Below are 12145 nucleotides of genomic sequence, written 5' to 3' on the forward strand. Positions count from 1 at the left end.
GCATAGAAGGCCCGAGTGCGGGCAGCGAGTGCAAGGAGGGCCCCAGTGGGGAGCATAGAAGGCCCGAGTGCGGGCAGCGAGCGCAAGGAGCGTGAGTAAGGGCCCCAGGGCAGGGCAGTGGAGCGCAAGAGGAGCGATTACAGGCCCAAGTGCGGGTGCGGAGCTCGAGGAGCGTGATTACAGGCCTGAGTGCGGGCATAGGGACCACGGGGAGCGCGGAATAGGCCGGTACGTGAGCGGCCGCGGAACATAGGGGAGGCAGGCCCGAGCGGGGTACTGCCTGGAAGTTACAAAGCCCTGAGTGGGGCGTAAGCCCATTGAGAAGTCCGAGCTGGGCGAGAAGGGGCACAGTCAGAGAGCCGCCCCAGGAGGGGGCACGTGTATTGAGTTGGCCCCGGGAGAGGACCAGCACCAGGACTCGGAGAAAGTCCCGGTATAGTAAGATCAACCCCTTGCCAAGAAGGGTAGGAAGGCACCCTCCACTGACAATACTAAGGTCAAAGATGTGGCGGGCGAGATAGAGGGTGCATTCAAGGCCTAGGTTTGGCATGGTAGGCACTAGGGGAGGTCACACCCTGGCAAAACTTCTTCCACAATTTGTGGCTCTCTGGAGAAGTCTCTGAGGACTGGAGGAGGGCCAATGTTGTGCCCATCCACAAGAAGGGCAGGCGGGAGGACCCAGGTAACTATAGGCCATTCAGCCTAACTTCCATCCTAGGGAAAATCCTAGAAAAGTTCATCAAGGAGTCTATCTGTGATAAGCTTGCAGAAAGTAAGATTCTGGATAGCCAGCATAGCTTTGTCACAGGCAGGTCTTGCCTTAACAACCTTATCTCCTTTTATGACCAGGTAACTTACCTGGACATGAGAGAGCAGGTTAGCATTGTATACCTTGACTTCCAAAAGGCCTTTGATCTAATATCCCCTGATGTCCTTGTGAAAAAATTGGAGGATTGTGGGCTTAACTCTGAGACAGTCAGGTGGGTGAGAAACTGGCTGCAGGATAGGACCCAGAGAGTCAGAGTGAACAGTTCTATGTCATCCTGGCAAGAAGTGGGCAGTGGTGTCCCACAGGGGTCGGTGCTTGGTCCAGTACTTTTCAACATCTTTATTAATGATTTGGATGTTGGGATTATGGGGAAGCGTGCTCGCTCTTGAAGATAGGCTACAGTCACAGGCAGACCTAGACAGGCTGGCAAGTTGGGTGGATCAGAATCTGATGAAGTTCAACGTCGAGAAATGTAAAGTACTGTACCTCAGCATGAGCAACCCCCAACACACCTACAGGTTTGGCAGCACCCAACTGACTAGCACCATGAATGAAAGGGACCTGGGGATAATAAAAGACCACATATGAATATGAGCTGGCAGTGCGATGCTGTAGCCAGTAGGGCACATAATACTCTGATATGCATTTTTAGCAAAAGCAAGGAGGTGATTCTTCTGCTCTACTCAGCACTGGTGAGACCGCAACTGGAGTACCGCATCCAGTTTTGGGCACCACACTTTAACAAGGACATGGACAAGCTTGAGAGAGTCCAAAGAAGAGTCACTTGTATGATCAGAGTCTTAAAAGGCAAGCCATATGAGGAAAGGCTGAGGGATCTGGGACTAGGCTAAAGAAAAGAAGGCTGAGAGGGGACCTGGGGGCATGTGAAGGAGTGAGACAAAACTCACAGCATGGAGGGCCAGCAGAGCTGCAGCTGGAGACTGGAAGGGAAGGAAAATACTCACCCCACTTCCGGAGCAGCATCTCGCTCAGGATTGGAGGAGGGAGGCTGCCGAAAGGTATTTCTGGCCCCAGAGAGGGGCAGAGAGGGGTCAGTTCCCTGCACACTGCAGAGAGAGAGAGGAGTGGCTGAGTGTCCTGGCAGGCAAGGGCTGAGGAACTTGCCAGAGGAACACTGCTGGAGTGACCCTGAGCAGGAGGCAGGGAGGCCTACACACACAAGGCTGGTGATAGTCTCCAGCATGGAGCCGCAGCTGGGGATCTGGAGAGGGAGTCCACAAGGCCTGTGATAATCTCTGGAGTGGAGTTTTCAACAGAGGATACAGAGGAGGGGCCTGAGGGAAACTACATTTACAGGTAGAGCCTTTCTGCACATGGGGGAGACTCCAAGGAGACTGTGAATGTTTACAGGGGTGCAGGGCAGGCTGGCGCATAACAAAGACTGGACTAAGGGATTTTCTTCATCATTGCAATTGGGATTTTGAGAACCTGATTCCGGGTAAAAGGGGACATGGACTGAGTCCAACAAAGAGGGTGAGAGTAGCCGGGGTTTTCCTTGGGTTTTTTTTGCCTTCTCTTTTGATATTTGAGCATAGGCCAAGACCAGCCCAGGAAGGACGTACCTAATCAAGACCAAAAGTCACCCTGGGGTAGAGGGGCAAATAATACCACAACAGGCAGCACTGTGACCTGGCTGCAGAAGGGTTTTGTAAGTACCATCTGGAGAGGCTAGGCTCAGTTAAAGAGGAGGTTTGGAGCCCCACAGAAGAAACAGGGATCAAGACCAGGCAGGATCACTGCGGGCAGTGCCTCCTGGGAATATATTTTATCAAAGTCGTGGCAGGTGAGAAAACATAAGACCAAATTCCTGGCAGACCAAGTGATCCAAAGCTGAGGTGCATCCTCACCTGTAGGCAGACGAGCTCAGGGCAGTGGTAGCAAGCCCTACAACACATGCAGCCGTCACAGGGCAGCTTACCACTACTGTAGTGGAGTACATCAAAGGCTAGGTGAGCAACTGTTCTTCATGGCACCTGAGGGGAAATGTAGGAGTAATGGCCACAAACTGCTGGAAGACCAATTCAGGTTCAACGTTAGGAAAAACTTCTTCACAGGGTATGGAATAAGCTCCCTCCAGAGGTGGTGCAATCACCTACCCTGGAAATCTTCATGAGGAGGATAGATGGTCACCTTGCTGGGGTCTCCTGACCCCCAGTTCTCTTTCCTGCTTGGTGCAGGGGGCTTTTGGCCTTACAATCTATGAATTGCTGTAACATATGAGCTCATTTCAGAAATACATTGAAGGATATGAATAGCATTTGGCACAAGCAATTTCTCATGTGCAGGCCATTGTATTGACTTACTAATGGTCTTTCCCAGTGCTTTCCCAAGGGTTGCTGTGCCTTAACAGCATTCTCACCTGCTGGAGACCAAGGCATTGAGATTGACGTGGAACTCCCACTTTCCATGATCTTGTAATGGCCAGGCTGGATGCTTTTGACAGAGATGTACCATTTTCTGATCTTTAGTCATAGTAGCAGGCTTTAAAATCTGAAGTTTAAATCTTTAGTCACCTCAACCCTAGGTTTAGTTTAACCAGTTGAGATTCATGGACCTATTTAGTCTGAATTCATAAAGATCAGCTAAGTTTTCTAAATGATACTTTTTGAGTCCCTTCACACTAACTTGGTTAAGTAACCAAACTGAAAGAAACAAAAGCTGAGAGGAATGTCAGTGACTTTACAGACACAAAATACACATTAATGTAAGTCAAGCACATACAGTCAATTAAGTGCATTCCAAACTGCAGACCTTATATGCTGTTTTTATTACTTCAGAATTGCAGTGAAATATCTCATTGTAACCACTGAGTTCTCTGTTTTACATTTATAGGAAAACTTTTGTGATAACAATATAAACATGATTTAAACTACTGTACAAACAAGCCTTTCATTTTGGTTTAGGCTGTCCTAAAACAGAAAGTCACTGAAGTCATTACTTGGATATCCAGAACTGAAGCATAACCACCAAAAAAGAGCAATACAGTAAAATCCCTGTTATCCGACATTTCAGTAACCGGAACACTTTATTTACTGGAATTTCTAGGGAGCTGGACACAGGCGGTTGGGGGGGAAGGAAGCTCACGCAGTGGCTGCTGCCGCCACTCACTACCGTGTGCTGCAACTGTTCTGTGTGTGGCGGCCACTGCCACCCCCCACCTACCCGCAGTTGTTTGCTTTTATGACTTTGGATCAAGTCCATTAAATCAAATGTAATAACTTTGTTTCCTGTAATATTATGTATTTGCATTGTGCTCTTCCTTTATTTTTTTCAACTTCTGCAGGCATAGCTGAGCGTCTGACCTTGCATATCCCAGGATGCAGTGTGTTTCTTTTTGGGCACGCTGATCAACCTGAGAAGCGAAGCCTTGTTCAGAGAAGAAAGCAGCTAGGTTGGTTTATAGGGAGGGACTTCAAATCAATGGAAAATAAACCTGATATAGGAGCCACACTTTCCCAAAGATATGGTCTAACAGGTAGGAACTGCCTTAGTTAAAATGTATAAATTAAAATGTTAAGAAATACTAGCTGAATTCAAATCCCACTGAAGACAGTGGACTCATTGGAATAGAATTTGAATCGTGCCCTGTAAAAGGGCCAAATCCTAAAATGTTTTACCAAGTCTCTACAGGGGTGTGTAGTGGAGTGGGACTTCCATTGGTCTCCATATCCAACTAAGACCCCAATGAGTAGATTCTGTAATAAAATATATGGAGAAAATATTGGCAGCTACTTTAAAAGTATGGTGGGAAAATCTTTACAATGCTACATGAAACTCAGTGAAGATAGTATTTCAAAATGTGTGATTTCTAAGACTGTGTTGGGATGAAATTGTCTTTAGTATGAGAAGGAGCTTATTAAAGTTATAGAATTGTTCCATGGGATGCTAGAAAGAAGCAGAATCTTCAATCTTTTGTATGTGAACAGGCAGGCATCACTCTCCATCTTGGAGTTCAGAGATTTTGAAGACCGGTATTTATTACTGGTTTTCTCAGGCTGCTTCTTAACAAACCGGGGGACTTTTCTAAATATTTGAATTATTTTTCTCTGCTATTTTTCTTGGTGGTCATTTTTAGATGTATGTAGACATTTTTGGCTAAAACATCAATATTAACTGATTGATTTGTATGCAAGTCTGCTCACTAGTTGTTTCTTCAGTTAAGAAACTGTCTCAAGGATAGACAGTTATGTTGTTCTCCAAATACAATAGAAATAGCCAGTATTACAAGGCAGAATGATTTTAAAATCTCACAGAAAGGCTCTGGTTTTTATACTGAAACACCTTTGTATGCATAGTTTTGTGCACAATTTACTGTGAATAGACTGGGAGGATAAGAAAAGCAATAATTTTTCTCTTTCCTAGCTATGAAATCATCCTCTGAAGGGACAACTGTTGTTCTCACAACACATACCACTTAATTGAAAATTTAGAAATTACTGTAAAATAAAACAAAATGTAGCATAAACTATCAAACACCCACACTCAAAAGGGGAATTTTAAATTAGACTTCAGCCTTGTGATGTAGGACAAAAATTAGTGAAGAAGCAAATTTCAGTTTTGGTCTTCCCATACGTTTACTCCTAAATAAAGGAGAGGATATGGGAAGGAATAAGAGGCAATGCACATCTGCTATAAATGCCAGTTAAGACTGTAAGTGAAGATCTGTCAGTAAAGTTTAGTACTTTGAGGTCTACAGATAAACAACACATTAGAAATGACACCTTTACTATTTATGTAGTCATGTAAACATCATCAAGAAATATTTAGTGGTAAATTCTGCATTGTCTTTTTTTAAAATGGATCAAAGAGAGTAGCTTCACTACCTGTATTGGGTACTGAAAATATTGATTATATTAGTCAGGATTGAGCACTGCAGCAGACAATCCTTGTCTTTTACTTCAGAAAATCCAATTAATGGTCAATCCCATGAACTACCCTTTATCCAGTTCTGTAAAAAGGAGGGATCAATCCCCTTTCTAGTGGACTCTTTAACAGTTAATTCTGAGTTATAATGTTGGGCGTGATGTTTCATCAAAAAAACCGGGTTAATTATTGCTGCTAAATTTCAATAAGGAAAGGAAATGAAAAGCCAGGAAAACATTCAGAGAGCTTGATACTTTTCCTGTTAAAATCAGTGAAAAATACATGGACATATATAAGAATATTAATACTACTATTCTGCTCCAAAATCTACCACTTCAGTGAAACAAATGTGAGATGGAAGAGCATCATGAGCAACATTATGTATATGAGACTGCTCAATATCCTGTACTGCTTCAGAAATCTGATTCCTGGTATTACCATAATTCATAGCTCAATTATCCACAGCAAGTGTCAGTCATAGCCATATACACTGTTTTTGGGATCAGCACCAGAGTCTAGCCACTTGACTCATTTTACCAAAGGCTACTTGATATTTGCAAGATGCCACTGAAACTTAACATGAGGCGAGCAATTCATAATTCCTATTTACAGGAGGTATTCTAGGCATAAACTCTGTGAACATGCCGGTAGGTCATAAAAGGAGGTCACCCTGGCTGTTCCTGGATTTTGGATCTAGAGCAGTGTGCAATGTAGCAGTTACAGTTTGACCCTCCCAAGTTTCATTTCAGGTTTCAGAGGGTGTGTCTATATGTGCATTAATGCAGTTTAGTTAATGTGTATTAAATGTAGTACCTTCATTGTGAGGGTGCCTATACATGAGCATGGAGACTGCTCCGACATTCTGGAATTCCAGTGCTTTGGAGCAGACTCAATCAAGTCTGCTGGAGCATGGCAATTACTGTGCTCCAGCAGCTTCCTGCAACTTGTAAATCAGCATCCCTACACTCAAAAATGGTGGCAGGGGTGCTTGAAGTAAACCTTGTCAAACAAGCTTTAGTTCAAGCACACCTGCCACCATTTTTAAGCATGAAGACGCTGATACACGATATTTAACAGCACTTTAATTAGAGCAGCTCTTGGAGTTGCTCTAATTAAAGCACTGCCCACTCCATCCCTGGAGCACATGTAAAAGTGCCCTGAAGTACTAGGAAAATACACATTACTCTAGCTTAATGTGCTTTAAGTAAAGTGTATGCTTTTAAAGTTATGATTAATGTGCATTAGCCTATTTCATAGACATTAGACATTAGGGCTGGAAGGGACCTCAGAAGATCATCAAATCCAGCCGCAAACCGAGTCCCCATTTTAATGCGCATTAAGTAAAAAACACAGTTTTTCTACGGGATGCTTTAATGTGCATTAAAATAGGCTAATGTGCATTAAAGTGCATGTGTAAACATGCCCAGAGTTGAACAAATCCCAACATCACAAAGGAAAACGCATTTGAACCACTACGTTTCACTTAGATTCACATAAAGCAAAACCAAGTGCAGTAAGAGGTGCAGGCACATACAAGAGCCCACATTCACCCCAAGCTGCATTTGCATGCATTTGAAACCTTTCCTAATCTTTTGAGTAATCCAAGATTAAAGTTTATTATCAGACTCAGAACTCGGAATGTCAATTTCACTGACTTTGGGATGTCATATCAAAGCAATGTGGACTTTGAGCTGTACTAAGAATATCTGTCCTCCTCTGAAATAGCTGGTTGTGCTCATTTGCATGTTGGTATGCAGTATTTTTGTCTATGCTACTTTTGTTCTTTTTAAGCACTGTAGACTGATCACAGCTCAAACTGAACAGTTTGCTTTTCAGCTGGAGGGAGAGGAACAAAAGTGCTCAGTGCCATTTTGTGGTTTTTTATTTTTGCTAAGATTGACGATGAAGCAGTAAGGCTGATCTCCACATTAACATCCGAATTCTGGCAAGATGCTGTGCTGAAGTGCCTGCCAAAAACCCGTACACACAAGGAGAATAACAGGATAGATATTTTCCATCAATTCAAATCCTGGCTGTCCCAAAATTCTGTTGAGCAGCTGCTCCACAACCCTTCCATGACAGGAGCTTGAAAGGGGTCAGGGAATATGGTCTGAATGTAGTTGTTCTGTTACTTGTAATACTGTAGCACATGGAAGCCCTGTCTGTGGTTCTGGATATTGCACACAAGATGGACCCATCCTGTCTTCTCCTTAACCTACAGGTTACTCACTCAGCATTCTGTGACACAGAAAATTAAACACTTGGTAAGACTGGGCTATGGCCTTATAACATGAACAAGCAGAATGCCTTATAACAGAATGTCTCCACAATATTCTCAACAGATTTAATTTTGGAACAGCAATATTATTTCTCCAGTGTTGAATGCAGTGGAGAAGCCCCAGGTTGTATAGTGTTTACTTTAAAACTCCATTTTTTTTTGTTGGAGTTCTCTAATATATGAGGCCAGTCCATTAAACCAGCTGGATTCTCCAGCTCACTTACTACCAATTGATTTAATCTGTAAAACATCCTGGGAAAATAAGCAAGAGCATTACAGAGTTATCTTCTCTCCTCCAGATAAAATAAGGCTCTTTGTGTACTTTTGAAAAAAAATGCTCTCAGCATCTTTGATTTTATTGAAAATGACAGTGTTTGGATCCAGTTTAAGAGAACTTATGATATGTGAATAATTTTCTGAGAAAAGAATACATGTTTTTCTTCTATGATCACTGCTTTTTATTTTTCTAATGGGCTTTTCACCATTGTTTTGTCTGAATGCGTTTTTATTTTTGTTGCTCCAGACATGATCCTGCCACAAGCATCTTTAAACGAGACATTAATAGCATAGTTCACAGCCATTACTGCCAGTGCTTAAACACAAATATTGCATTTATGTTTGGAGGAAAAGATACACATCAGATCTTAATTAAGTACATTTGTTTTTTGCTCTGCTTAAACAATCTGGCATAAAGAGTTGACATCACTATCAGTTAACTGTAAAGGTCTTTGCAACATTGGGATCACCAGCTGTACAGTATAAGATTCAGAGTTTTTTGAAAAATAGCAAAATTGTCAGGGAAACATTAGGCTTTATACACTTCCCTGACACACAAGTAGAGTGGGAGAACGATACATAATGAATAATTTATCTGAATTTGGCCTCTTTGTTGCTGTTTTTAGAATGTTCATAAACAAGCTGATTTTGTGGGATACAGTGTGATGTTAGTTGACAGTACTGGCAAAGGAGTCAGGAAACATGGGTTCTTGACCAGTTCACTTTTATCTTTGGCAAGATGCTATATCACTTCTATCATGCTGTTTCTCTTCCCACCGCTTGTTTGTTTAGATAGCCAGTTCCTTGGGGTGGGGGCTATTATTTAAGTGTCATAACTACCTTTCTGGTTGAAATTATTAGACACTGCTGCAGTAGTAATAAATAAAAACAACTGAATAATTTTTATAGGAAACTGCAACCTTTGGATTGACCATCAGTTGTCAAAAGCAGTTATTAATATGATTATTCATGCTATGACTGATCACCTGAGTCACATGACTTCATTCCTGTTCCCTGTGTACAAAAGGACTGAATCTTAGCAAGTGCTATTGTGGGGCTTTATTAGTGATACATATAGTAGTAAAAGTAAATGGGCAAAATATTTTTTACATATGAAGCCAAATATTTACAAATTGTAATAAAGCAATATACATTTTACCAACATTTAAAAAGGAGAGGAAACATAAATATCAGTGGAAGAATGCAACTCATTCATCACTTCAGAATTCATTCTTTGAAATGCCAGTATTTACTTTTTTTTTTGCTTTGGTTAAACAAAACTTACCCATTTTGAAATTTATTTAACCAGTAAAGTTAACGTGAAGCATCTTGCTTGTAGGGAAGTCTTTCTTAATCAGTTTTTAGATTGACTGAGGCACAAGGGATCTAAATGGAAGACAAGCTCATAATGAATTTCCAAATCTTCCACAGTATGTAGAATCCCACAGTGTAACACAGAAGTTATACCTAAGCAAAATGAATCACAGTCCCTAACTCACCTGAGAGTTAGAGCAATCTTACAACTTTCAGTAGTTTGCTGTAATACCTAATGAAGTGTAAGTTGGTGGGTAAATTAAAGTTTAGATTTAGCTGGTTGTCCTCATTTTCACATGGATGATTCTTGGCAGTCATTTGCAGGTGAGACACTATTTTGGAGATAACCCAGGCTCCTGTTCCTAGGAGCACCAACAAGCATCAGGAAGGTGATGTACTCTTATTGCTTGAGTCAAGAACCAGATGCTGTGTTGTACTATGGCCTTCACTGTCTTTGCTCCAGTCATATGAGTGTTGCTATCAATTCAACTCAGTGATTATACAGAGGCCCCAAACAAAGGGCTTTCTAAAAGACCATGTAGTCATTGCTGAGTTGGAGGAAGTGAGGGCTTTCTGGTATATTGCCTTTTAAAGGTGTGGAGGTAGTCAGTCCATGTTTTATACTTTCTCTGTAATAGGTTGATGTTTTATAGTTGTTGCTATCTTGCAAAGAAGAACTATATCAATTCTGTCTTATTTGAACTGATTCATTTCCTGTAAGAATTTGGGATAGATGTCTGGTCCATTACGTTTTGAAAGAAGGAGGGAAATTTAATATTTGTGAAATCGACTTTCTAATCTAATTTATTCATGCAGAATCCCCAACAGCAAGACCAAAGGCTCCATCTCTAGGAGCTGAATTATTATATAGCTATTCCATTATAATGCATGTGATAGGCTTGGATGGAAAGGGAGAAGGAAAATTAAATCTGTCTTGTCTGGTTTCAATAACCTGTCTCTTTGTCTGTGCAAAAGGAATGATACTTTTAGGGCTTCAGGATGAGGGAACAAAACAAAAGAAATATTAATGAGCTATTGAAGAAAAGTAAAAGCTTAGACATTTACATATTAGATACTTGTGTTAATGAAACATTGGTCTGGAAACAGTAAGTATAGAAAGACAAAGATTAAATTTAGCTTAAAATAATTACTCGGGACAAGTTTTGTCCTCAGATGTTCGTGCATTGCTGTTACTGAATTCAGCTGGAGCTAGCAGGACATACTCAAGACTAATCTGGCCATATGCCATTTTATTTGTGTGTGTGTGTGTCTGAAAGGGAAGATTAAGGGGGGGAAGTCATGGCAGTTCAAAAGGAGCTTCGTTCTAATTGAGTAACCTGTTTTTTATAGGTATTGGAGCCAGCCCTTATGTGATGAATTGCAATGTGACCATAGACACTCAAGACCTGGCTACAGGAAGAAACATAGCAAGTGCTATCCGAGGTAGCAGTGCAAGTGGTTTGAAAGGCATACAGAGTATGGCTTTTCCCCATGATGGAAAGATTGAAATAGCTTGTAACGTAGAGAGCTTTGAAGAGGCAGACACTGTGGTGACCTCACCTGACAACTCTGGGTATATTTCATACTGTGTTCTTGAAAAGACATATTATTATGTCTCCCCTCAATCAGTAGAGGCTCAGATTAATAAATTGGCCACTGACCAACAAGTAAAGACTGTTGGGACAGCATTAGTTGGCTTTACCCCAGAAGAGTGTAAGCAGCATGCCACATATGCATTAATGAAAGGCATTGGAGAGTTCTGGAAGATGAGGGAGGGCATTTTTATGTGACTTTCTTTTATCTCCGTAGATATAAATCATGATGTATTGAGATTATGGTGTACATGACATGGAGAGACACAAATGAGCAGTAGGGAAGCCAGTGTATTTCATGCTAATAAAATGGTCTGACCACCTATGGTCTGACCACCTCCTGCTGAAAACTACAATTTGTCTGAACCTGATTCTGCAGCTGGCTGGGAGGGGAGACTCTTAATTTTTGTTGGCATGTCCAGTGATCATTAAATATCCTTCTTTCATAAGCTCTATGTCTTTACAGACATCACTTGTCTTTCATTAATCTCTGCCTTGGCAGTCTCTAACTGTCGTCTCCTGGTCCCTATATTGGGATGGATTGTAGTGGCTGCATTGTAGTTTAAGGTTCATTCCACTGACTAGGGGGGAAAAAATCCTTGTCTCAGAGGGAAGAATGGAATAGAATGGGAGAGGGGATTGGATGCAGTTCTTTTGTCTTTTGTTGGGTTGATTGCAGTAAATATTAGGGCTGTGCAAAGCTTCAGTCCCTGATTTGATTTGGCGGAGATTCAGCCTGATTTGGTGGCCAAATCTGAATTGAATCAGGAGACCCTTTAATCGAATCGGAATCCTCCAAATCAATTTGGAGAGACTTGGAAAAGTTTGGTGATTCAGATGCAGACACAGCTTTAAATGTTTTTTCTACATACTTCAAGGTACCAGGTGGCTCATGAATGCTGAGATGCTGGGGTGGATGGAGCATTCCACAGGAGCACGGGAGTCCCCATCGCACTCGGCAGCAGACCTGGAAGTGGACCAGAAGCACTTCGGATCCACTTGCAGGTCTGCTGGGGAGCGTGGAGGGGGGCC

At 41.9% G+C, this 12145-nt stretch overlaps 1 protein-coding gene across 7 annotated transcripts in view; it reads left to right on the top strand.

Moving 5' to 3' along the window:
- LOC109322969 (glutamate formimidoyltransferase-like) overlaps positions 1-11582 on the top strand; it is a 34276-nt gene extending 22694 nt beyond the window's left edge. For all 7 annotated transcript variants that reach the window (XM_019554289.1, XM_019554283.1, XM_019554285.1 and 4 more), the window contains 2 exons: positions 4074-4265; positions 10872-11582. In XM_019554289.1, coding sequence (XP_019409834.1) covers positions 4074-4265; positions 10872-11311 — 632 coding nt within the window. In that variant the 3' untranslated portion in view covers positions 11312-11582. The remainder of the gene's footprint in view (positions 1-4073; positions 4266-10871) is intronic.
- Positions 11583-12145: the final 563 nt, after the last annotated feature.

The sequence above is a fragment of the Crocodylus porosus genome, unplaced genomic scaffold, assembly GCF_001723895.1.
Source record: "Crocodylus porosus isolate Cpor-Errol unplaced genomic scaffold, CroPor_comp1, whole genome shotgun sequence".
NCBI classification, from domain to species: domain Eukaryota; kingdom Metazoa; phylum Chordata; order Crocodylia; family Crocodylidae; genus Crocodylus; species Crocodylus porosus.